Here is a 26,663-nt window from a genome sequence, read left to right on the forward strand (position 1 = left end):
GGGTGACAGACACAGAACAGTCCAGAACTTCGGGAGGGGTTTGGGTGATTGACAGGGAAGGAGCCAGAACAAAGGGAAGGGATAACCATTTTGGGGAGCACCGGGGGAGCAGCTTGCATCTGGGACAGACCAACTGGGAGCAGAAGTGAGGAAGGTAGGGATGAATCATTAGGGTACAAAGAACATACAAAATACAATGAAAAACATCTCATCACCACAGTTACTAATATAGTGGAAAGTTGTACGTTGTTCCTTTAAAAGCACAGGTAACCAACCAGTGACACATCCTTCTGCTGATTCTCTTACTGGTTTATTTTCACATGCTTGGAATCCATTTGTTAATGTAGCTCAGGAGAATAGGGGAAAAAAGGAAAGAAAAAGAGTTATGCTTTCTATTCTAGTAGCTAGAATGGGGGTGGATGGGTGGGTGAAAGGGAAACTTAGGTTTCATTCTGATGAAGAAGCACATGCTCTGCCCCAGTTTTATGGTGCAGGGTTGTTGACATTTTCTCAAGTGATAAATAAGAGATGTCACATAATTCATCATTCCTGGATTTAGTCTTTCTTACACAGTCTGGCTGCCTCTTTCACTAGTCCTCCAGCTATAGCTCAAACTTTGCTCAGCTGTTTTGGCCATAGTGTGGACCTGTCTTCCTGCAGAACTTGCAGATTCTGTAAGCCAGGACAGCATAAAGAGGGATGTGTAATTTTAAGCCCTGTAAGACTTGTAGTTCTTCCTCTCTTCCAATTCCCATGGTTCCTGCTTGTGGAGAGAGTACCCAGGTTCAGAGGTTTGGGCAGGACTCACCATCCATCTGATGGACCACCTGCTACAGAGCCTGAAGACTTAAACTGCCTATAGGTCCTAGAGATGGTTACAATGATTTCATAACCAACCCAGCTTCAAGAGCTACTTGCAAGTACAAAACCTCACTAAAAATAAAATAAATATAAGGTTTTAGATTAAGTTTCTGATTAACTTTGACTTGCTGGGGGAAAAAAAATGCAAAACAGAATACCTGGCAAGTTAAAGTCTCTCATTTCTCAAGCATGAGGTCTTGAAATATTTTGTTTCACTTACTTTCAGCTTTAAGAAACAAGAGTGCACACTGTGACAGAGGCCTAGATTTAAGAAATGCCAAGGAAAAAGCAGAAACTGTTGTAGAAAAATTTGTATTGTCACTGCTGTTATATGGCACTGTAGCTGCAATCTGGTAATGAGCAATAAAACGGAGATGAGGAGTTTGCTCTGAAGAGCACTTAGGTTATGGAATAAAATCACATGCATCAAAATTATGGCATAGCCTCCTGTATTGCATAATGTATTGCATAAGAGAAAATAGAGAATAGCTGCTTCCCATTAAGACTTTTTCACATGGACAGGTCATGGATGCCAACAGTGGATGAAATTTCACCGGAGAAAGCAAAACTGAAAAAAAAATTTCTTGATTCAGTCAACTTCAAAATCACACTTCATTCAAAGTAATTTTTTAAACTATTATTGTTCCAACCGAGATGGCTGTAACTATAAAAGGCTTGACAGAAGGATACTTTTATGATGTCAAGTGTAAGCCCTTTGGATTCAATCAAAAGATCGTTTAAGTCTCTTTGCCTGTAATTTCTCAAGTATAGTCAGGCTCCTTCTTTCTGTGGATTTTTCTTACGGCAAAAGGCAAAAGAAATATTTTTAATTGGTTGAGGAGCTCTGGTACTGAAACTATTTTAATTAATTGTTTCTAAACATAGAATACATAGAATTTACTTCAGGCTTATTAAATCTTGCTGCAATACTGAAATTTTCCATTTAGCCTAAACAGAGTTTTACAGATTAAAAGAAATAAAATTGAAGGGAAAGCAAGCCCACACTCTTTATTACATTCATCTTTTTTTAGAATGACAAAATTAAATCAACACCCACATAAAGTATAATTGCCAATATCATACCACTTCTTTTTTCAGAGCCAAAGAAGACAAAAATCCATCATTCCCACCTCCAGGTCAGCTGCTCAGCTCTTTTTTCCTGCCAAGATGAGTGCTCTGCCTACCTCTGCCCAGAAGAGGAGCCAGTGAGAGAAGCTGGGTGTTAGGGACCTCGCACTGAGGACCAGCCTCCCTGAATTTCAAGAGGGCTAAGGAATGTGCTGGATCAGACACCGGGGAGGTGCCTTTTCACATAATTACTACAATTTCTTAGTCGAAGACCGCCTCAGGCCGCCTGTGGCTATGCTGTAGTCTCTTTTGCAAAGCTTTTGCTTAATTAACCGAGGGAAAATATACTTAAGAACGATGGGTGAAAGGCCCTTGGGTAAGAAGGGGCTACACGCAAGGTCTCCTGTAAGCCACATGTGCAGACCACAGGGCGGTGGTTCCCCAGCTGCAGCCCATCTGCCTCGTGTAGGAGATCTCAGGGACGTGGCTGGGCACAGACCTGGAGCTGCCTGCCAAAGCCTACCGGTGATGATGCACGTAGAATTCACCGCCCAGCTCTGTAGGCTGACACCACACGGAGCGATTTATCATCGCTGCCTTGTTTTAGGTACGCGCTTCTGCAGTTCCATCAGGCACCGAGCTGGAGCGAGGTTTGCTCTCTCCTCCTGCTCGTCCCATCCAAAGGGTTGGTGAAAATGCAGCGGGCAGTGGAGGAGGGCAGGTTTCTGCTTCCGTGCAGCTCCCGGCAGCAACAGCTGGGGCCGTGGTCCTCAGCTCCTGCTGGAGCTCTGCTACTGTGTCTTACTGCTCTTAACAGTATAAAGCCAGCATGGATACACTGCTGATGCTACAAATGAATCATCATCCTGCTGGCCAGAGAGATCCACAAATACCTGCTGGCGAGCTGAACCCTGCTCGGTGTCAGGGGAGTTGCTGGTCCCAGCAGTGCAGCAGGGATGAGGCAGATTGAATTATCGATCATTTCGATCATTATCAGTTTCGATCCAGTCACTCTGCTGCTAATCAAATTACCCTGTTCAGCTCAGCATTGTTTTGGAGCGTGTCTATTCTCAGTGCCAATGCAGTTCAAGTGGCACACTGAGGAATACACAAACTAGATCAACGTTTTCAGTGAAGGCAAGCCCTAGGAGGCTTAAGCCATGCAGAAATCTTTACTGTAGACTTGTACAACAAAACATTTCTTGTCCATTATTTTATTTGTTGTTACAAAGGCTAAAAAGTAGGACAGAAGGATGTACGGAAAATGGCAGTATGCTGTTTACTGTGTCAAATTTTATTTGTGAGGAGCACAAGCATGTGAGAATTGCTCAGGTTGATGATTTGTGGCTGGGAGCTGTGGGGCTCTGAAAGGGCCACTTGTGCTACTTTGTGCAGAAGGAGTTAAGGCCTCGCATCAGCAATACACCACTTCCTCTAAACTGCTGGCTTAAAAGTAACTTTTTAAAAAAGTATTTAAAATGACAGTGTGTTTGCTGGGAACATATTACTTACTCAGGGAATTTTCTTAATTTTCTTTTTCTTCCTCAATGTAATTTTTGCTTTGTAGCTGCCTGAAAGTCATGGTACAAAATCAGTTACTCCTCCTTCAGTACATTCCAGTTGACTTCAAAAGACTGCTGTCGTAAGAAGGAAAGTGCTTGGTTTTGGTTTATTGATACAAAAGAGGAACATGATATAAATAATTTAGATGACTCGTCTTTGCCAAAGCCTCGTTAACCTGAAAGTTCCCAATTCATGTCAGGGTTCACGTGGGCTCTGGCTGCTGTACAGCCTGAGTTTTGTACAGGTTGGGTTCAACTGCGGCAGCCACAAGCACGACTGAAGTGGTCATAGGATAACACTTGTGTTAAGGGCAGAGGCTGCAAATTCTGTTTCTTTTGAGTAATGACTTTTACAGAGCAGTTGATTGCATTTTAGGTTGCTTGGCCACTTAAAGTCTCTTCAGACGGCCTAAATGGAGGAAAAACCCAAACCCTCACTTGTTCATGCAGTACTCAGCTACATGGCATTATTGTTGCCCATGATTTTAAAGAATTTAAGAGGCTGTTTGAAAACATGACTTCATCACTGTCTACAGCTTCCCTGAGAGGGGAAGTGGAGTGGCAGGCACTGATCTCTTCTATCTGGTGACCTATGGCAGGGCCTGAGGGAATGGCCCGAAGCTGTGCCAGGGGAGGTTTAGGTTGGGTCTCATGAGAAGGTTTTTCCCCCAGAGGGTGGCCGGGCACTGGACCAGGCTCCCCAGGGCACTGGGCACAGCACCAGCCTGACGGAGCTCGGGAAGCGTTTGGACAACGCTCTCGGGCACAGGGTGTGGCTCCTGGGGATGGTGCTGTGCAGGGCCAGCAGTCGGACTCTGATCCTTGTGGGTCCCTTCCAACTCGGGATATTCAGTGAAATATATTTATCTATTTATCGACAATATTTAACTAAATACATAAATTCAAAATATTTAACGTGTGGGTGTAACACAGGACTTGAAGAAACGAGCGGTGCAAGCAGACCCGGTGCCTTTTGACCCGCCGGGCAGGTGGACGAAGGGGCGGCCGCGCAGCTGTCCCCCACAGCACATCGGTCCCCTGGCCCCCAGGACGCACGCTGGGATCCTCCTTCCTCGCTCCCTTCCTTCCTCCCATCCCGGGGGAATCCACGGGCGGCTCCGCCGGCGCGGCCCGGCCGCTGGAAACTACCGCTCCCATGGTGCCCCGCGCGCGGCGGGAGAGGCCACCTCCCCTCGGCGGCGGGGGGAGGGGACGATGCGCGGCCCGGGCCCTGGCGGGGCGTGGCCGGCGGCGCGGCCCCTCCTCTCCCCTGTACCGTGTGTCGGTTCGGGCTCCCGCCGTCGCCATTTAGCGCGGAGGCGTCGCCGGGCGGCCGCGCTCGGTCCTGCCCGCCGGGCGCCACCCGGACTCGGCTTGGCGGCGGCCCCGGTGAGAGGCGGCTGTGGGCCGCGGGGAGCAGTAGCAGGAGAAGAAGAAGAAGAAGGAGGAGGAGGAGGAAGGTTTCCGGCTCCTCGCGAGGCGGCCGCGGCTGTTGGAGAGAGCGCGGCCCGGCCGCGCGGGCGGTGGCTGCGCCTGCCGGGCGGTGGAGAGGCCGCGGCCGCCATGGGCGCCCCGGTGAGGCGGGGCTGAGCCCCCGGGACCCCTTCCCCTGCCCTGGGCCTGCCCGGGCCTCTGCCGCTCGGAGCGAGTGACTGAGCGCGGCGGCTTTCTTGGCGTGCGGGCCTGCGCCCCGCTCCCTCCTCGCGTCCCGGCCCCTTCCCCTCCCCGCACCCGGGCCGGCCCCGCTCGCACTCCATTGCCGGGGGTAACTGCAGCCGGGCGAGGTACCGGCGTCTCCCCGCTCGGGGGCCTCCCCGGTGCTCGGGCTTTCCCTTCCCTCGCCGCCCCCCAACTCCATCCCAGCGCCCCGTGTCCGCTCCCGGTGCTCCATGTCGGCCCCGCTGCCCGGCTCCCCGCTGCAGGATGGATGCAGACGCTGACCGGGGATCCACCCCGCCGGCCCAGCCTCCCAGCTCCGCCGCGAGGAGCCCTTGGGACCCTCTGTTGCAGCTGCAACGGCAGCCGCGGCCGGGCGCGCTCCCCGCTCAGTGACCGGCCCTTCGCTCGCCTCCCGCCGCCGCCTCGCCGCAGCCGCGCTCCCCCGGAGCACCATGTCGGGGGACGCCGCAGGCAACGGCCCCCCGGGGCCGCGCTTCCTGGTGCCGCCGCCGCCGCCGCCCAAGAACGGTTCCAGCTCGGACAGCTCCGTCGGAGACAAGCTGGGAGCCGCCGAGCATGGAGCCTCCGGCGCCGGTGGAGCGGGCGGCGGACCGGGGAACGGAGGCCGCAGTGAGGAGTACCGGCGCCGCCGCCACACCATGGACAAGGACAGCCGAGGGGCGGCAGCCACTGAGCACCGCTTCTTCCGCCGGAGCGTGATCTGCGACTCCAACGCCACGGCCTTGGAGCTGCCCAGCTTGCAGCCCGCAGCGCCCTCGGCCCCTGTCTCGGGAGGCAGCGCAGCCCCCTTGGTGTTCCCTCCCGAGGGTGCCGGCCGGACCCCTTACACCCCTGTCACCGTCGCCGAGGCCGACTCGCGGCCGCCGCCGCCCGCCCCTCTCCCCCTGGAAGGACAGTCTGCTGAGGAGCCCCCAGCCGCCAAGGATGCCGCCCCGCTGCTGCCCAAGGAGGAGGAGGAGGGGGACGAGGCAACTGCGCTACCCCCTACCAGTGCCGCTGGCAGTCTGTCAGCTGCCAGCCGGGAATTTGAGGAGCGGAGAACACAGCAGGAAGACATCGAGGAGCTTGAGACCAAGGCAGTGGGCATCTCCCCGGATGGCCGCTTCCTGAAGTTTGACATCGAGATTGGAAGAGGCTCTTTCAAAACTGTGTATAAAGGACTGGATACTGAAACCACTGTGGAAGTTGCGTGGTGTGAGCTACAGGTAAAACAAATAAATAAAAAAAGTGAATTATCACAGCACAGTCACTCTCCCAGGTGCTAGTCATTGTGCTTGAGGGGTGTAAAACCCATCAGCTCGAGGTCTGCTTAATTCGGAAGGAACTGCAGACCTTACCTGAGGCAGTCCTTTGGAAGAAAGGTGCATCCTTTCCGTAGAGTCTGTTTGCCTTAATTATTTTAAATACTGTGCTTTCCAAAGAGTTTTTTAGCTTTATCATCACAAAACGTGCTGGAGTTCTGTTTTCTATAGTGTCTTGCATTTTACGCCTCCAAAAGGTAGCTTGGAGGATTGTAAAATCACTTGTGTGCAGCTTCAGGGAGGCCGAGGGAAAATGTGTAAGTGGGTGTCGACTTGAGCTACCCTTAATGTTTCAGAATTTGTTTAGGTGTTTTTCTTAAGAAAAAATGTGGAAACATTAATTTCGCAGACATTCCATAGGTAGTTGGCAGTGGATTCTTGTGGGATACATACACTACATGATGTGTATATTCTAGAGTTATCACACCATTTAGTTTTGCAAAGCTGTATTTTTCATTCCAACTTCCAGGGTTCATACTTGTTAACAGGGACAAGGAAAGAAATTACCTTCTTTCTGAAGCTTGAAAAAACGCCCTGATGTTTAGCCTTTCTAGATGACTGGTGGATTAAACTGGACTAAGACACTGCTCTTGTATCAAGTTTCTGGGATGAGCAGAGCCAGAGTTCTGTAGGAGCCCAGTGTAAGGATAGCAAGAACACCCTTGGTTCCCTTCGAGTCAGAGCTTGTATAACACACGCAGGTTGCTGTGCAACAACCTGAAAAGAAGTGGGAAGAGCTTGGAGTACCAGGAACAAATACCTGGTGTGCCGGTTTGTTTTCAAAGCCTCGGCGTTAAGTTAATAGGTTTAGTGTTTTATAGTGTTGGGTTTTGGTGCGATTCGTAGGCAGCCTCATGTAGTACATCTTTATTATTGTTGGTGTTCCCATCCAATTTAGGGCATGCAAAAGAGCATTGGGTGAAAATCCCAAAACTCTCTATAGGGTTTTTAAGCGGTGAGTGGCTCACAAATGATTGAGTGCAGTAACTGTACCAGAACTTTCTCAAAAGCGATTGTATATCTGTTCCAGTCAAGCTGAGGGAATTTATTAAATGATTTCTTAATTTGTGTTCATATTTGCTTTTGGATGGTTGCTCAAGCATTCTACCAGTATCTCTGTTCATTACGTTACTGCCATTCTTCTGTGCTTACTAACTGTGGAAGAAAGCTTCCAGTTTTCTTTGTGACCCTTAAGCATGCCCTGCTCCTCCAAGCCAGCTACATTCTTGCTGTGATGGTCTGTTTCAGCATTGATTTTAAATTAAAAGTGAAATGATCAAGTGTTGGGCTCTGATGAAGCTTTACTTGTATAATTTGAACTGTGAGGAGATTAATAACTCATCCAAATTATACGGCTTTTATTTGAAATTTTAGTATTTTCAATTTTCAAGTTCTGTGACTTTAATCTCTGAAGACTGTTTTAATCTTCACACTTACTGATCAGAAGCTAATATCAGCTTGGCATCGGTTGCTGTTCACTAATGCTGCCTCTTGAAGTGTCTTAATCATCATCAGTACCATGTGGACAAACTGTCTGAAGAAGGACCACCTTTGAAGGAATTTAATAAAGAAGCTCATTTTTAAAGGGCATGTTGCTGGGCTTTCAATTGATTGATGAATTTTATGAGTAGTATTGAAAGTGACAGTTTGCAAAAAGCATGAATGGAAGGAAGTATTTGCAAGGGAGAAATACTTGGATGTTTTGCTTGGAGGGAAACTGCATTGCAGGAGGGCCTTGTGGGTTAAGTTAAGCCTGATTCCAAAGGCTGTAGCTTTCCTCTCACAAGGAGACAGTACAAAGTGACAAGTTTAGAACAGGAATGGGAATTTTATAGCTGTTAGAAGTATTTTCTGGAGGAACTAGACTCTACAGCTAGTAGAGTATTTTAAGATTAAGTCCTGTGTTATTGTTTGTGACTAGAAAGAAAAGGAGGAACTTGGTATTTATTGACAGAGTGGGTATATCCTTCTGTATAGGAAAATGTAGTTGTTGCCAGGTTGATCTTTGTTATGCATGATTTGTATCAAAATGAAATCTGCATTCACAAAGATGACTGAAACTTAGATGTCATTGTTTTTCCAGAATGCCATGGTTTGAGGATTGGTGAACCTTCAAAGCATAATTATTTTATTAGGGAAATGTGAATGATTTTCTTCCATGCTATATTACAGTAACCATAACTAACTGATGGTTACCTTTAATTATTTTGAAATAATGTTCTTCAGCAATAACAGAGTTTTTTCTCTATTCCTGCTAGCAAGTGTAGGCATCGGAGGTGTCCCACCTCTGTAGAGTCTTCTAAACAGCACTGCTGAAGATTTGTGGTAGTGTCTGGCAGAATGACTTTTTAATTCTGAATAATGGAACTATGGCTAATTTTTATGTATGTGCTCTGTAGCAATAAAGACCAAAACCTGAGACTATGAATGTGCTTCCTTTCAAAGGAAGTTTGGATGCTATTTATGAAATGCAGCTTGTGTTCCCAAGTTGGTGAAACTGTGGAGGATATTGCTCCATGTCCTCAAGGCTCTTGAATTGCTTGGTAATTGAATTGCCCCTTCTGCTTGATATATTGAACTGTGGAGGAAGTAGAAGGGGGAAGAGCTGAAATTCACTGGGTGACCTACTGGTGTTCTTAGTATCTCCAGCAAGCCAAGGTCCTGGCCAAGACTCTTATTTTTTCTGGATCTGTGGAAGATGAGTCAATTTTGCCGAATGTAACAAAAACACAACACAGATGGGTTTGACTGATGGTCTATCCTACTTTACTTCGTGACCTGTCTATGTGAAGCAAATTATAACTGAACCTACTTTAAAATATCACGTGCAGGTGTTTAAATGTGAAGTGCCTGCCTCGCTATGAGTGTAGTGGAGCTGTGGAGAACTCAGGAGCAACTGCTTTGTGCCAGTGCTCGGCTTCAGTTGCTGCAAGGAAATTGTTAGTGTAGTGTTAGCCTTCAAATACTTTTATTCTTCTTGTATATATTCATCTCAACTCTAGTTATTCTGAGTCAAGTGTGCCTCCTACTGTTGTCATTAGCACATCTCATAAATGGACTGAAATAGTAGTTAGGGTTACTAATTAAAGGGTTTTTAAATAGGTAGAAGTTGACAAAAGTGGTCTTTGTAAATTATGTTTGAGCAGTGAGTTTGTCACCTCTGTACAGTTCAGGTAACGTTGTGGCTAAAATGTGATGCCTTCTCCTGATGCTTTAAGTTTGCAAATACTCTTATGCCAGAAGTATCAAGTCACATAGTTGGCTGCAAAAGCCAAATCTTAGTGCTGTTTTGCCATCCCTCTGAGTCCCTGTGTGAGTGGTTTTAAATCAAGACTGTAATTTAACTGCTGATTTACAGAACAATACAGAGTGGTGCAGTCACTTGCTGGACTGCAAAATCTTCTATACAGAATTATTGCTCTGGGTTATTTTAGATCAGTAACTTTTCAAATATGAGTGTGCTTGATGATGTGGAGGTCAATTGGGCTCTTTTGAGCTGTGTATTTGTCAGGCATTTGAAGACGTACCTTTCATTTGGGCAGTGTGCTCTCTTAAAGAGGAAGCGTGATTTATGAGCTGTTATTATGAAGGTATTTGCATTGGACAACAGCACTGCTTGTCTGGTATGAGCTGTGTCCCTCCTGTCCCTTGTGTTCTTTGACAGAAAGGGGGGGTTGGTCAGTCAGCACACACGGTCCATGAATGCATCTTCTTGCTGATATGTTGCTTTGCCGTTCCTACTCTGGCTTCAGTGCGGTGTCAGGTTATTCTGCTTAACACGTGAGCTGCTGAAGGATAAAAAAGGAACTGGAGGGCTCTCCCTAAGCAACACAGAGTCTCCAGGGGTAAGAAATGAGTTGGACAGGTGAAAGTGGTGCAAGAAGTTTGTTGTACTCGTTACTACTTTGAGGGAAAGATGACTGTGACTTTGGTTACCTTTAGTTATAAATCATTTGGGTAATAAATTGGTGTAGGTTACACGTGTGCAGTTCTGTGGCAGATGTCTAACTACAAACCAAGCATAGTGTGCAAGCACTCCAGCTTACAAATGGATTTTTCTTACATAGGCAGTAGCAATGAAAAACCAGCTGGAAACAAGCATAAGGCCAGAACTAAATGTGAACCATGAGATTCTGTAGTGCACTCTGGTAAAAATGATAATGCAGCTGACACTTCATAGCAGGAAACAGCAAGGTACTAAATAATATTTCCATCTGTCAGAATTTTTCTGAGTCTAACAATGTTAACTGAAAACTCACAGTGCAGGAAGTTGCTTGGATGTGATGTATAGCTTCACTTTAGTGATGCTTCAGATTTAACGATGCCTATCTTTATCTTGTAGTCTTAAAGCTGTATTTAATAGTGATTTTTAGGCCAGCAGACAACAATGGAATGCAGTTTCTATACTCTCGAGTACAGACTCCACTGCAGACTCATCATGATAAATATCAGCTTGCTGAAGTCAATGTGTAATTCTTAAAATTCTCTTTTCTTTCTGGACTGGCTGAGCTGAGAATGTTTCAGAAGTTGCACATTCGAGTCTGACAACCAAAAAAGGTCTTGTGTCACATAACTGTGGCATCCTGTAGTCTTTTTTTTTCCCCTTTTTAAAAAGCTGGTTGCATATTGCTCACTAGGAGTCCTGACTGCAAAGATGCTGGCTCTGATGCATAATCATGTAGCTACATTAAAGCAAAACAGAAAACCAGATCTAGACCTTTCTGCAGTGAGAGGAAGCTGAGGAGTGTGGACCTGGAATTCATCTGTCAAGCACTGTTGGAAAATGATTACATTCTGTTAGTTCTGGAGAAATAGTCAACATCCTGAAACAAGTATGCATTCTTTGAAAGCTCTGACTGTGGTTTAATTCTGATTATTTAAAAATACATTTTCTGAAACTTTTACTGGAAGATCAAGTCCAAGTCTAATGCAGTATGCTGGCTGCTATGCCTACCCTGTACTTCACATCAGTGTTTATAATGCTTTACTAGTTTGTGAGTGTACTTTTATGTGGCTGGAGCAGCAGTGTGCCTCCTGTTTGTGACTGCTTCTGGGCCAGATGTTTTTGTCACAAATGTAGATTAATCAAGGTATGTGACGATCTGTCAACATTATGCTGTCCTTATTATCTCTTCTGTTTTCAGCTCTACAAATTCCAAAATGCTGAAAGTAAAATCTGTGAAGCTGTAAGTGTACAATGGGCTTATAGCGCTTTCAGGATGCTGAATTTCCAAGTGTGCATGTGCAGGGAACTTGAAATTTTGTGCAGTAAAGTCTAAATTTTTGCTGGTTTTTTTATGTCGTAGGGCAGAACAAATTACTGATACTTACTGTTCAAATCTCTGATGTGAAAATTTCTCCATTAGCTAAAGATGAAAACCCAGCCATATTCTTGAGTGTTTCTGCTGTAATTGATACAATTGACAACTTGATAAATGACATGGGAAAGGAGCCAGACTAATTACCTGCAGAAGTATAAACAGTGGTCAGGCTCCCTCAGATTTGACAAAGGTGACCCTGAAAGAGAGAAGGGAGCTTTTGAAGTACATTCTGGAGCTGCAGCTGTTAGGAGACCTCTACTTAGGAAAATAATCTTACCTCAAAGGGATATCACTTTTGGAGATGGCTGTGGTTCAATTCGTAACTGGCTGGTTGTGAGGTAATAAATATAATCGGATAAGTACATTCTGAAAATGCAGCATTTCTTATGGAAATAAACAGGCTCTTATTTGTCATTTTGTGGGGGTTTGAGAGGTGCAGAATTAAATCTCTTAAATGAGATTTGTTTTGGGCTGTTGTGGTTTAAAACACTTAGCTTCATAACAAAACTTTTGAGGGCTGAGGAAAAGTACCAGGTCTATAATCTTTCTTTGAAAGGGAAAAAAGCCCTCACCTGATAAAAGCTCCCTGGAGACATCCTGTATAGAGTCCTTTGAGAGCTGTCTAGCAGTGTAATAAATAAAACAAGCAGTAATAGATCTGTGGTAGTCTCCATGGATGCAGTGCTCGGTACAGTGCAGTTTTCAATACCTTTTGGTTAGCAATATCCCTCTGGGCCACATGTGCTATTTCTTATTTTGTTGGTTCTGTTTCATGCAGCAGCTTGTTAAAACATCACAGCTCTGACTGACACCCAGGTTCTCCATACTGCACGTGACAGAGTTGGTGCTAAGCACTGGTAGCCTTGATGCTTCCTGTCATACATTTCCTGTAAAGATTACCATCCTTTTCTTGAGATTACTAATTGGTAACTCAAATCATGGTTGAGTTGAAATAAAAGTTGAGTGTTTTTCTGTTTAGTTTGTCACTGTACATAATGGATGTAACATTTAAGTTATAAGAAAGATAATAAATATCATGTAAATTTACAGCTGGGCATAGGACTTTCTCTTGACTTAGCATGTGTTTGTGGGTTTTGTTGTTTTTGTTGGTGGTGGTGTTAATTTTTAATAGCAGATGGTAGGAAGTTCCTGGTTTTGACTCTTAAAACCATGGTATCATTATCTGAAGTTTTAACTTGATCATGATGTGTGTACACCACCCTTAGAAAAACACTCTTCCAGTACGCTTGGAAAAATATGAGTTCTAAATAGCAGGATTTGTCATGCTGAAAATGGACTTCTTGGAGTAGTCAAAGGCTTTTATCTAACATGAACCATCTGCTTATCTTTTCAAATCTGTTGTTGAAATTCTTGTCCAAATGAACAAGACTCGGTTTTTATGCTGGCTTCATAAGTGTTTTTGTGGAAGCTGCTTATGTTCCCAAGGACTGTCTTGTAGCTGATTTTGAGAATCATTTAGGGGGTGTATTGAACCTTAAACAGTGTTAGAATGTTTTTGGTCGAGATACTACAGATATCCTTCTTTCTACTTCATTTCCAGCTTCCTCAGTATATTTACAAATTGTCATACCAACACTTCTCAATGTGTGGTTTTGGTTGCCCTCATTCCCTTGAGCTGGGGGAAGTGAAGAGGTGATGAGGATTGAATCTGTGCCTCATTTGAGGTCATGTTTGAGAGAGGGAGCTTGCTCATGTCTTGTCTTGTGGGCACAACCTACAGAATACTCCTTAACTCCATGCTGCAGAGGATAAACTTTGTGTTAATAGTGTTTTGTGCTATGCTGTCCTCTTAACCTAAAAGGAGATCCATGCAGCAAGTCCATCACAGGTGTTGGCAAATTCTTTTTCTAAAAAGTCAGACTAAAGTAATAGATGGAATGCAGTGACCAAAATTCAGATTCAGTTCTTAGGTGTACTTCTGAACCTCATCCCACTTGTAATTTTCACCTGGTGATGGCAGGTGCGTTGCACATACCCACATTATTCTGAAGTGCTTCAAGATTTCCTTGGGGAATTCCAAGCAGCACTGTGTTACTTTGCCTGGCTCACAAATAATTTAACATGCTCTCAGGTGATTTTTTGGCAAAGGAAATGGCAGCCTGATAAAAATTGGACTGGTAGTGTTATGTTGTTATATCATAGCCTTCTAGAAGCCGTGTGAGTATTAATATGTATCTAAAGCAGCAAGCAGTTTTTACAATGATAGCTCATTCTAAATCACTCAGAGACAAACTGCTAAGTTTGAATTTGTCATTTTAGGTCTAAGGAGAATCTATGGGAATGCTGCCTATACACTAGAAATCCTCTAGAAAGAATACTGTATACTTTATGGCCTTGCAAGTAAAATATCTATGAGCTTTCAACGTGATGTGTCAATGACACTGGAGTAAATGTGTTTTCATGTAGGTGGTGCCATTTTTTTTTTTTCATGATCTGTATGCCCCAGAACATGGTTCTGAAGTCACCTGGTTCATCTACTGGCAATCTATGGGCAGCAGTTCTCTGGAGTCTGTTCTTAGGACAGGATCACTGTGGTGCATTTCAAGTCTTCTGATTTTTGTGGGTGGTTAGCAGGACTCCTCACATGTTACTGGTAAGATTAAAATGAAGGGGAAGCTTTGGAGACTCTGATAGCATCCACATCACAAGTTGTGTTTGGAGCCATAGTCCAGAGTGGTTCTGATCCTGTTGCCTTTATTAAACAAGCAGTCCCTGATAGAACCTTGCAATAGGTCTCCATTGAACTGCTCTTGCCCTGCTATAGGAAGGTAGCAGACAGTGTGGGAAATAAGCTTTATTAGACCTGTTATATGAAGTAGGAGTTATACTGTTTCGATTTAGGTGTTGTGGAGCATCCTTTTTATCTGCATGTTTCAGCCCTTTCTAGTTTCATTGCATCAGGAGTTGAAGATAGTGGGTTCTGATAGCAGATTTGGGGCTGGTGGCAGAAAGCAGAAAGGTCAAGACGGAAAAACCCAATTACGCAGTTGTGAGTTTAGTGCCACTGTTTAGTAGAGTTTGAAAAGAGTAGGAATACCAATCTCTTTGTCTGTAATTGGGGCAAATCTGAAACAGCTTTGCTGAGCTAAGTGGGAGATAGTACAAAGCTGATACCAACAGCCATGTGCATTTTGTCTGCTTTTGGCCAGTTAATGTAGTCTCGTGATAGTTTAAAACTTTTCACTTGATGGGGTTACCCGGTTTTCCTTGGACATTTTCCTCCCTTAGGGTAGCCTGTGACTTGCTTCTCCTTTGCTCATTGTTGGTGGCAAGTTTGTGACCTCACTCTGAATATATTTTGACTGCTTCTATCCTGGGATAGACTAATGACATGCAAACAATAACCCCCAAATATTGCTATTAAAAGCTTCAGCAATCCAGGCTGATTATCTTAAGGATCTGCAAATCTGTGTGAGCTTATGCAATATGCATCTGTTAATGGCAATTTCTGAACTGTTAGCAGGTTTTGCTTAAATGTTGCAAAATGTTACCATGTCTGTTTTCAAATCTGCCTCTTTTAAATGAGACTTCTATTCTAACAAATATTTTCCAACATAGAACTATTTTTGGTTTGTCTTGATCTTTATTCAGCTGCTTATGGTATGCTTTCATTTGGTAAATGTAGGTTATCTATCTATATAAAAATGCAAGATGCTATGTTAATGTGCTTTGTTTTGTTATAGCTAATTTGGACTTGGTCTACGAGTCCTCCTTAAATTGAAAATGTCGTAAGTGAGGCCAAATTTGAGTTGGAGAGTTCTTGAAGGAGTCCATTCAGATAAATATCCTACTGTATAAAATACAGTCTGAGAAGTGATTGATTTTTTTTTTATATATTTTTGATTTTTTTTTTTTAATATTGCCCCCTCTGGATGTAGACAAGTAGAGGTAGACAGTATGCAGAATGGCCTTTGAGGGCAGGCTTTTTATTTGCATTTATCATGATTTGGGGTTTAATCAGTCATTTGGCTTGCCAGGAAGGGTATGCTGAAAAGGGAGAAACAACAGAAATGTCTGATACAAAAATAAGACTTGAAGTTCAGTTTTAGAATGATTTTTTTTTTTCTTCCTGTGGCTTTCTCTACTTCCTTTATGTACAGTTTGAGCTTCTTTCTGCAGACTCAAAAGCAGAAATGTATTTCACGTTCTTTGTGCCAGGAGGGGTGGTGCTGAATTACACAGGGTGCTTGAATTTGAAATGTTTTGCCTCTTGATGGCAACTGTGAGCCAGTTAAGGTGATGGTATGATTTCTTTTGCTGATGTCTTTGTACAAGCCTGAACATATCTGAGATGTTCAGTATTTACCCTCAGGAACCAAAAAAAAAAAAGTGAAGAGCCTCAAGGTTGCTGCTGAACACTTAAATGCTGTAGCACGCCAGTGTATTGTGTATGTTCTGTACCTGAAGGCCTGTCACAAAGTGTCTTTAATACTCAGGTTTCCTGCAAGCATTTCAGTGCAACTGAACATGACCAACTGTGAACGATAACACTTCAGATAGGAAAAATAGCCAGGTGCCTTGATTTTATCTTGGGACTGTGGTTCAAAAAGAGTGATGTTCCTCCTCCCATCCAGCGTGGAATCTTGCTTCTCAAGGTTGGGCGAATCAGAAAATTTAGCAGAATTGAAGTTTGATTTATTGGTGTTGGAGAGTCTGAAATCTGCTTTTATTGTTGGCTTGTTTTTTTTTTATTTCTAACAAACTTTGAGAGTTGAAAAGCATTTACAAGACAAAAGTGAGGAATAGCAAAAAACCTTGTTTCTTAGGATGTACGTGACATTTCAAAGTTTTAGGACCAGGCAAGTTTAAAACAATTAATTGATTCTGAAAGGTCCCATTGCTATGAATGGCTAGTTCATGAAAGTATCAGTGAAATACTTGTACTAAAGTTTGTGGATTTCTTGCCTGCTTTTTTGCCAAAATGGTTCCCTTTGTAGTCTTAGATTAGTAATACCCTATTGAAGAAGCTACCTGCTGTGGACATGTATCAGTTTGTGTTTTCTTTACAGATGAAATATTTTTGTAACTTCATGAACATGTAAAATCATTTTATGGATGCATTCAAACTTTGAGCCCCATAAGACCAGCAGCCTGTAAGGTTGAGCATTTTGTTGCTATTGGTTGTGGGTTTTTTTAGCATTTTGTAATAAATTGTGAACATGCACATTTTGTCTTTGAAAAACTTTGTGACCATAATTTAAGTGTTTGAAAGAATTTTTTTGGAACTAGTGAGACATCTATCCCAAACCAGCATCTGTGGCCTAGTTAGTGGGTGGATGACTAAGTGCTCCAGAAGGTTTTCTGGGTCAGTTTTCTAAGATACACAGTTGAATTGGTCTGAAGCGTGGAGTTTAACAAGAGTGAGAAGAACTTTGTAGTCTTCCTGCTCCAAATGAAGAGATTTTGTGAAAACTCCCAATGTACCCAAGCTATAAATGGCTTCTGCTTGATAAACCTGTACTGTAAAAATCCATTTGTCGGCCTCTGGGAGAAGGCGTCCTTGGATTCTAAACCATGTGAGTGTTAGGGTTATGAGTTGGAAATGGGTGATGAACTAATTTGGAAGAATCTTTTCATATAGGAAAACTAACACTAGGGCAAACAGTGATTATGTCAAATGGTGAAGCAAAGAAATGGTTCAGTTTTGTGAAGAAAGCTTAAGTAGCTTTAGGTTAGGTTGGGCTAACCAAAGGAAGTAAGCCAGGATCAGCTGGGCTAAAGCAGCTGGCTGTACTTTCAACATCAGCAAAATAATTCCCAAAATTCTTTTGTGGAGGGCTCTGTTATTTACTATTACTGCAAATTGCTGGTTTGTGTTCTGAGTTGTTCAGCTGAAGGTTTGCTTTGCTGCACTTCTGCAGTGGTTTGACCCCTGTCAGAAAACAGTTGTGGCTTCTAATGTGGCAGCTTATAAGATAATACCAAATTTCTGAAGTATGCTTGTGATGTGTGATTGTGCTGTTGTAGCATGTCCAAAACTGTGTATTGCTCAACTTCTGGTCCTGATAACTTTTTGCAACAAACCACATGGTTTGGGTAACCGTGTAAAATTTGAAGGAGTGCAACTACTTTAAATAAAGAGCTGATAACTACCAGGTAGTGACGCAACTGATAAGCATTAACTAAGTTGGTATGGGTGACTGCAGTTAAAAAGCAGCAGGCTGTGAGCTTAGCGATGTTTTAAGTATAATTTGTCACTTAAGAGGGGTATGAAATCTGAGGAAGTTGGCATTGGAATTCAGAATGGAAAGAATGAGTTGGTTGATGATGTAGAGAACTATTTTCCATTTTACCTTTGACTTCTGTCCTTATCTTCTCCAGCAATAATATTCAGGGAAATGGTATCTTTTGTTTCTCTTGTTCCTGTGTGGGAATGGTAATTGTTCTTGCTTTTTACCTGTTCAGGAAATATTCTCATTCCTCCCCCCTCCAACAAAACAGTGTATCAGTCATTGCCAGTGCCATTTTTTGCTTTATTTTCTAACCTTGGCCTTCCTGAATCCTCCTGTGGTCCCAGTATAAACCATCTGGCAAAACAAGGATTTTATTTTCTCCCTCTTCCCCCTCTTGCATTCTCAAATGAAGCAGATTTTGTATCTGTGTTCAGCTACCCTATGTAAAAGAAGAATGAGCATGTTTAAAACCTGCATCTAAGCTTTGACTCCTGGAACTGCCTCATCCAAACTTAGATTTTCCAGCTGGTAAGTCAATCTTATCCATGGAAATGTGCTTACTGTTCTCTTGGGAATTTGCTTTATACTCTTGCCTTCTCCCTTCCCCCTTCTCAAGCCAAATTTCTTTCCAGGAAGGGGAAAAAAAATCCATGGACTAGATTGAGCTTCAGCTGAATAGGGTGTCTCATTTCAGATATACTTTCTGCAGCTACTCAAATGACCAAAACATAAGTGACAGCTGAGTTGTCTGTTTGTCATGGGTCAAGGGCAGTCCAGCTCAGCAGTTTCCCTTTCCTCTTCCCTGAGTTTTGTTTGGAAGCAGTAGTGATTTGCCATTTTATACAGTCATCCTCTTGTCATAAAGGCCAGATGGAAATACATCAGTTGTTTAATGTATAAATATTCAGCCCAACAGCTGTGAGTTTATCAGGAGTCACTGGGATCACAAGTTGGTGACCAAATTGTTTGTTTAGAGGGCCATGAGCATTACTCTAACTTGAAATAAAGCTGTCCCATGAAAATGTTAGAAATAGTCCAAGACCCAATTAAAGAATGAATGAATGAAGGGGAACCATTTAAATGCAAAATCCCTTTTTTCAGATGAAGTTACATTTTTTTCTAGAGTATTACAGAAGTCCTACTATGCTGATGAGGATATTTCATCCACTGATCCTGCATTCTACTGACACTCTTTCCAAAGTAGCTAAAGGATTGCTCTGAATTCTAAATTATTAATTTTCTCCAACACGAAGTCTCCTTTCCTTCTGTAGTTTTACTAGGTAAGAACATTTATCCAGAATATCACCCTCTGGTCTTTTGGCCAGTTGATAATCCTCAGTCTGTGTTTCAGTATGTATTTCTGGCAAAAAGGCTGAGTTACCTGTGTGATTCTGGCTAGCAATGAATTGAGTGTAATGAGAGTTGTAGTAAATCTGCTTGACACTGATTATTAAGGGGGTTAACTTGATTTTGCAGGTTGCAGAGGGTTCTTTGTGCAAATAAGGCTATTTATTCCAGTAATATTGAGAAAGGGAGGGATGGCGAAGTCTGCCAATGGCCATTGGCTATTTGGTTACAAAATGTCATGTATTCCATGGGCTGCTGAGCATAATGTGAAACAAAGTGCCATAAAAAAAAAACGTTGAGTGCTAAGTCCATGACCGAAAAAACACTTTAATGGGAGAATGGGCATGGTCATTAACTTAAAATAGCTTCTCTGCAGAAAACTATTGTAAAGCAAGATTGTAATTCTTGACTAATGAAGACTGCAGTGTATAAGACTGAAACTGAATTAGAAAGGAAACAAAAATTTGCAGTAACTACAGACTGTTAAAAACCATAAACAAATGGAGAAATTGACCACGATTTAGTGAAACCACCTGTTTCTCAAACCTTGAGAGGAATTGTGCCTGTTGCCCTGAAAAGCCTTGTTGTTCAAAGGGGGTAGCTAAGACATTTTTCATGTCTTCAGACAACAGAACAATAAATGCAATTGACCACACTGCTAGCTCCTAGTCCCTGCAGGGCTTCAAAAAATAACTCCTTGAAACAACCCACCAAAAAAGCTGAGAAGAAAACCCCAAAACATTGTCTGGTTGAGTTGCTGCATAGATCTCACTGTTCCTTCCCAGTACATTGTGTTTCAGAAATGGTTTCCAGCGTGAAGAATTCACTAATGCAGTGCTTCTGCAACAGAAGCCCATGCAGCCACTGTAAAAGAAGTGCTTGCAGCTCTTCAGGTTTGGGGAGTCTAGCGGGAGTTAAGGAGGCTGAAGCTGTCCTGGAGGCTTTTAATGAGGATTTTGTGGCCTTTGAAATGCCTGCCTTCTTCAGTGGAAAACTCTTGTGTTTGAGTCTGTGCTGTTGGCCTAGGTGCCAGGAACAGAGAGCACGCTTTCCTTTGACTTATTGGTGGTGTTGGTGGAGATAGATACACCTTTTAAAAAGTGTGGAACTTTGCTTCAGAGTCATGAGGGATTTCAGTTTTCCCTGTTCTCTGACTTTGTATAAAATAACTTGTCTGGGATAGTTTGTATTCCGATAAATGTTGGTGTTTTTTCAGCTGTATATTGGCATGTGATCTCTTGCTTTGGTGACAGCAAGCTAGGAAGTCTTTCATCTGGAATCTCATGTGAGTGGTCATTTTGTAGTTTAGTGTCAGGTTTACAGTGTGAGGATCTGGGAGTCATCAGTGTGTGCTTTCAAAACCAGCAAGTACAGCAGTTGGCCTGGCTGTGTTTTGTGGGGTTTGAACAGTCTTACACATACTGGGATAGCAAAATATCTTGAGCCTTGAGCGATGACTTCTGTCAAGCAGGGATCAAGGGTCGTGGTGCTGTGCACTTTGGCACATCCTGGGACACATTCATCAAAGATAAGAGGGGCTGACTGTCTTATTGGGGAAACAGAGCTGAATTAATTTCCCTTTTTATCAGTTTAGTTTCACTTTATTGTAGGCATCTATGGCTGTTGCATTGGTAGATTTTTAGTTCCTCCTGAATGGTGGAAGTACAGAGGCTGTTCGTATCCAGCCACATGCCCGCATTAGCCCAGAGTATCTAACAGGACCGTGACTGGTGATGGTATAACTTGGAGACTTCAAATAATAGCACTTTGGTGTTGGTGGGGTTTTTTGGTTGGTTTTGTTTTTTATCCTTTTCCTATTGAAATCCTTGCCATGATTTTTGTTTCCTTCTGTGTTCCTAGTGATTCCTGCTGTAGCATCTATGGGAAAAAAAAGTTTGATTGAATGAAGAATCTTGGTTTATCCATTTTGTAATTTTGTTTCTAGCTCAGTGTCTGACTAGCACTAATGATAATTGTGTAAGTTAACTATAGGCAACCAGTCATATTCCATGACAAGTATGCCAGTTTCCATGAAAAAAGGGATGTAGAGTAAACTTAAGGACAGAAGAAGGCTTCCTGGTAAACTTGAAAGGCACTGCAGCCACTTTCTGTAGTTATTACTGATTTGGGACAACATTAGGTTATTATGCCTTATAGGTTGTGGACATCAAGTGTGGTCATCTTTGGTTCTGAGGGTCAAGGAGATGATGTGTATTGTCGAGTCTCCTACATTGCTGTTTCCTCTCGTCTGCTCCTAAGCAGTGAACTTATCCCTCTGGATCACTTGTGGATCCAGTTTGGATATTGCAGCTGTGGACAGAAAACACCTTTTGGAGTTACTAAATGATGGTTCAAAGCACAGAGCTTTAAATGCTGTGTTTGGAGTGCTGGGCTTTAGAAAAGGCAGACTTAGTGCATCAATAGTTTTCTGTTTTCATTCAGAAAAGGATCTGCAAGTGAAGCAATAGTTGCTGTTAGGTCTTTTCAGTAACTTGTTTCTGAAAGCATTAGAGGGGTGTGCTCTCATGCTGCCTAACTGGAAATCCATGCATTGGATGCAGTGAGATGAAGCTGCCAAAGAGAAGTTGTTCTGGGGACTTCCTTGGGTGAAGTGGTATGAGGAGACATCTTGCTTACTTTTGCAGCCCCTCTGTGTGTTGCTGTCAAAAATCCTGCTACAACAATTTAATATTTGAAGTCTGAGGCTTGGTGACAATGCCTAAAATGTTGGTTAAAATTATTGGTAAGCTCCATATAATGAATTTGTTTGCATTACTACCCATCAGCTGGCATAGTGTGTCACTTGATACTTGCTTTACTTCTTCTGAAAGTATGAAAACTAGCATATTTTTCTTTCATGTTCACTCTGGAGTTTAGCTCTGTAATGGTCTGTAATTTTACAAGCTATCTTTGGAAGAAGTGTGTTGGTAATGCTCTATATTGACATAGTGGTCATTTGCTTTTAAATTCTTTATTGGTACACATGGGACTAATACATCAGGTAGCACCACTTAAGATTGAGTCCTGTCACAAGAGCCTGTTCTCAGCTGCCCAGCTGGTGTATACCTAAACCACCTGGGCTGCAAATTGTCAAGCCGAGTGTCTGTCTTGAGCTTAATTGTTTAAGAAGCTTCAGCCAAGCTGTTACAGGTGCTTTAGAGAAAAATGCTTGCTTTATTGCATCCACTGGCACCTTAACTTTTTATACTTGAGGGCTGTGAAGCAGGGACTGAAAAGCAGTGTTAAGACAGGTGTGCTGTCTCTATGCTGAGGAAGTATTTCCAAGTACAGAGTTTTCAGATAAAAAAACTTTAAAAGAAGTGACATTTTCTAGATTAGACTTACTTGGAAATGACCTTTTTTTTAAACTCTGAAAACTTGATCCATGTTCTAGCCTGTGAATAGTCTGTGTCAGCATCTATATGATGCCATATGAAGCAGTTTGTTGAACTTAGTGTGTGTTGACGTTCTTTTACAAATATATAATTACCTTTTGTGCAGTGTGTGCCAGTCAAACCCTCAGGATGGGAAATGCAGGGTACAAAGCTGTACAATGTAATTCAGTTCACTTGTTTGTGTTGCAACTGTTTAAGCAAGGAAATTTTAATATCTTCAGAAATGGCTTGCTTCATCATGTTGTAAGTTTCTCTGGAGAAACAGGAAGTGAAGTTTTCAAGTAGAAAGTCTTTTGTGGAACAGCAGCCTCTCTATTTGTACAAGTAGCAGACTTTGCAGCTGTTAATCTCAGTTGTCAGATATGGAGAAGCAGCTTTGGTACCAATATGTTGTAATTTTTCTGAAGGAAGCATCTGTGTAGATACAATGCTCAAATGACTTTAGCTGCAGTGAATTCAGATCTTGAAAGGTGAGTTTTGTAGTATTTTAAAAGCAAATGCCCTGGTCAAAATGTCTGCTTTCCCCTGAGCTTTGAGGGAAAAATGATACAGAAAGAATGGAATATATAACTTTGATTTTTACCAGATTTGGTAAAAATCCTTTTTTTTAATCAGTTTTTATCCCTTTTTGTCTAATGCATTCTGAAATATAGGAGTTTGTATATTTACAGTTTGTTCTTTTAAATACCTTTTGGATTTTTCACATCAAACTGGACTCTTGATGTTCAGGGTTTAAGTAAAATAGGGCTACCAGCAAACAGTGTTGTTACACAGATGGCTGAGTTAGAGAAATGTTTGTGGTGTGTTATTTTTTTTCCTTTTTTTATGACAGAAGTCATGATTGTACAGGAGGAGGAGAAGATAAAAGCTCAGAGAAATATATATAAATGAAACAACTGCAAAAAATCTATGAACCATCTAAACATAGCTATAATCAGAGTAGTACTTGACTATTTTTAATTTTGTTTTAATGTTTAGTGTCTAAAACATTGGATGGGAATTCCTTTTTAATTAGCGCAGAGCCTGGTCTGTGCTATGTCTAATATTGTTTGTCCTTCCTGGGAAGGGAAAACCTGAAAGTGTTCTGGAAGGAAGGAGTGGTAGGAGCTCTTAATAGGAAAAGGCAGTTATCCCTCGGATTGCCTGAATATTGTTACCTTCAATTTAAAAAATGCAATTCTGCGGATAATTCTGGTATGTAGCTACAGTCTCTTATGGTCTTAAGATTTCACCCTGTTCTTACAACACCATCCCATTCCACTCCCTGTCTTGGAAAAGCATCCTGTTTCTACAAGCCTGAGCACTGCCAGTAGATCTCTTGTGAAATCCTTATTTAGGCACGAGCATACTGAAGTCGTTGAGATAAGAAGAGTTCATAGTGACATAAATTTCAGTTTCCACCTCACATACTCACATGTGTGACTAATTCTGAAATGGAGTCATTTGCACTGAGTCAGCAGTTAAGTATGGTGAATGTGCTCAAGCAATCTCAGTTTGGTCTGTATTGAGCATTAATTTGCTCTGCAGATACAGAGCCAAACCAATTGATTGTGGGAACCTTCAGCAGAAGGTGCCCAAAGTATGGACTAGGTCTCTCTGGGAGAGTGTGCTTTGAAATAGGAAATTACAAGAAAGATCTGTGAGATCCAACATGTGTTGGAAGCATAGGAGAGATTAAAATAGCATCAAAAACCTCTCAGCCTCTGTAGCCAGAGTGCTCAGGGCAAGAGCAGGCGAGGGGGGGAACTGCAGTTCTTTGTTTGCAGTGCAGTCTGGATTTTATTACTTGCAAAGTGAAATCACAAGGGGGAATGTCTGCTTCTGATGGACAGATATGTTGCAACTCATTCTGAAGATGCCTGTTCATAAATTTTTCAGCCTGCTAACAGCTTTGAAGATAGGACTGTAGCTCTGAGACTGTGATTCATCTATCCAGCTCCTGCTTATTGGATGGTCTGTTGGTTTTATCCCTCTTTCACAATTCTAGGCTGTTAAGTATCGATGCTGGTGCAGTTAATTATAAATTTTGAGTTTTAACACTTGCTGCTCTGTACTGTAATATTATTGCTGGCTACTGAAGCCTCTTTCCAATATTTCTGAGGTGCTGCAACAGGAGGTGCTTACACTTGGCCCTCATTTTTAGTAAATAATTAGAGAACAAGGATTAAAGACTCTGTCTTCCCTCTGTTTCTTTTGAAGTGATTCAGTTTCAGTGGCCCAAACGAAGAAACTTGAAGATATGAACAACCCCTGTGGTAATAACAAGAAAATTATCTTAGAAATGTTCTTATGTTTTGAGGATTTTAAAATTGCTTAATGAACTTCCATCTTTTGATCCCCTAGGAAAAGAGGTCTTAGAATTGAGCTCCCAAGAGATTTTCACACAGCTGTCCCTCAAAAGTGCTGAGATCTATGTTTGGATCATTCTGTGGAAAAAATATTTTATATTGTAGTGATAGGGTCTTCTGGAGGAAAAAATTACAAAGCTACCTGATAGTCTTTAAAAGGAATTGATGAGATTTTCATCAATATCTCTAATAATAAGCATTAGAATTTTGATGGGAAAGTTTGTTTTGGCACGAGGGTTGTTTTTGAGTTAATTGAAGAAGATACTGGAGTAGTAACAGAACTGCAAAAGAATTAGTTCTCAGGTGCTTCCAGATTGCTGCTTATGTGGACTTGTCTTGCCTCTACTCACCTCCTGTTCCCTGGTAGCTGGACAGGAGGCTCTTATTCTGAAAATGAATATGGCTGCTCTGTTAGACATCTGTTCAGAGATCTATCTGTGTCCTGTCTCTGCCTGTGAAAAAGGGGTCTTGTGTAGCCTTCGTTATCTCAAGACGGGGGAAGGATAATTCTTTACTGACTCTTTCTAGCAAGAGCAAGTCTGTGTACTTGTTGAACTACTATTTAGTGGATTTCAGACTACAACGAGATCTAAGTGTCTGTTATCTTTATGATACTGTCTTTAGCTTAATTAAAATGGTTTTACTGGGATGTTGTTTGGGGTTGTGTGCTAGGGCATGGAACTTAAATTAAACAGAAATACAGAATGTCTCAAATCTACTTACCCACTCTTATCCCCACAGAAATGCAATTGTTGCCAGTGAAGCAAGGGATGCAGTACCAGAACAGCTTTTCTGACAAACTGCTTTCATTTGAATTCCAGCTTCCATGGCTTTTTGTGTGTGCATACTTGCTGAACACATTGAGTGTGTTTCAGACAGAGCCATTCTGCTAAAAAAGTTTTCAGATATCTTTTTGGCTAAGGGAACTTTTTCAATGTTAAACATGATCACTAATTAATAGCTTTTGTATATGATGCACAGAATATCAGATATTTCACTGTATGGATACATTATTTGAATATTTTACATGTTATTTTGGTTTGGGTTTTTTTTGTATAAAGCACTTTAGTTCACAATTAAACTGAACTGCATGTAGAATTCTTCAGTGGGACAAAGTAGGAGGTAAACTGAAAACAAAGAAGCCTGCTTACAGGTTGTGATGACCCATTTAAGGCAGGCCCCTTGGACCATGACATGCGCAGGCATTAGAGTTTGTCTTCAAGAAATTCCTTCCAGTGTTCCTGTTCAAACAATTGAAACGAAGTGGCACCAGACCAAGGACAGACAGTATGTGACTAAAGCACAATGTAATGAGAAACAGACTTTTTGGATAAGCTGTAGCAGTTTGAATAGCTGATTCATAGATAACGTGTTGAGTATCTGAGGCCTTTTAGGTCATGGTTGGTCTGCTGGCAGTGCAGGATATTCCCAGTAGTATTCTTTGGAAAAAAATCCTTGGATTAATACAGGATAGCTTTGCCAGTGGGAATACTATGTATGTAATTCCCAAATTCCAAGGGAAAAAAAGTAAAATGTTCATCTTAAACTTCTTCTACTGCTTTTTCCTAGCTGTGTGCTTTGTCTCC

The 26,663-nt window shown here is 42.3% G+C and overlaps 1 protein-coding gene across 7 annotated transcripts in view; it reads left to right on the top strand.

Moving 5' to 3' along the window:
- Positions 1-4,815: 4,815 nt before the first annotated feature.
- The window catches only part of WNK1 (WNK lysine deficient protein kinase 1), a 100,720-nt gene continuing 78,872 nt past the window's right edge, over positions 4,816-26,663 (top strand). For all 7 annotated transcript variants that reach the window (XM_082281083.1, XM_082281084.1, XM_082281087.1 and 4 more), the window contains exon 1: positions 4,816-6,376. In XM_082281083.1, coding sequence (XP_082137209.1) covers positions 5,603-6,376 — 774 coding nt within the window. In that variant the 5' untranslated portion in view covers positions 4,816-5,602. The remainder of the gene's footprint in view (positions 6,377-26,663) is intronic.

This window comes from Coloeus monedula (assembly GCF_965178545.1).
Source record: "Coloeus monedula genome assembly, chromosome: 4".
Taxonomy (NCBI): domain Eukaryota; kingdom Metazoa; phylum Chordata; class Aves; order Passeriformes; family Corvidae; genus Coloeus; species Coloeus monedula.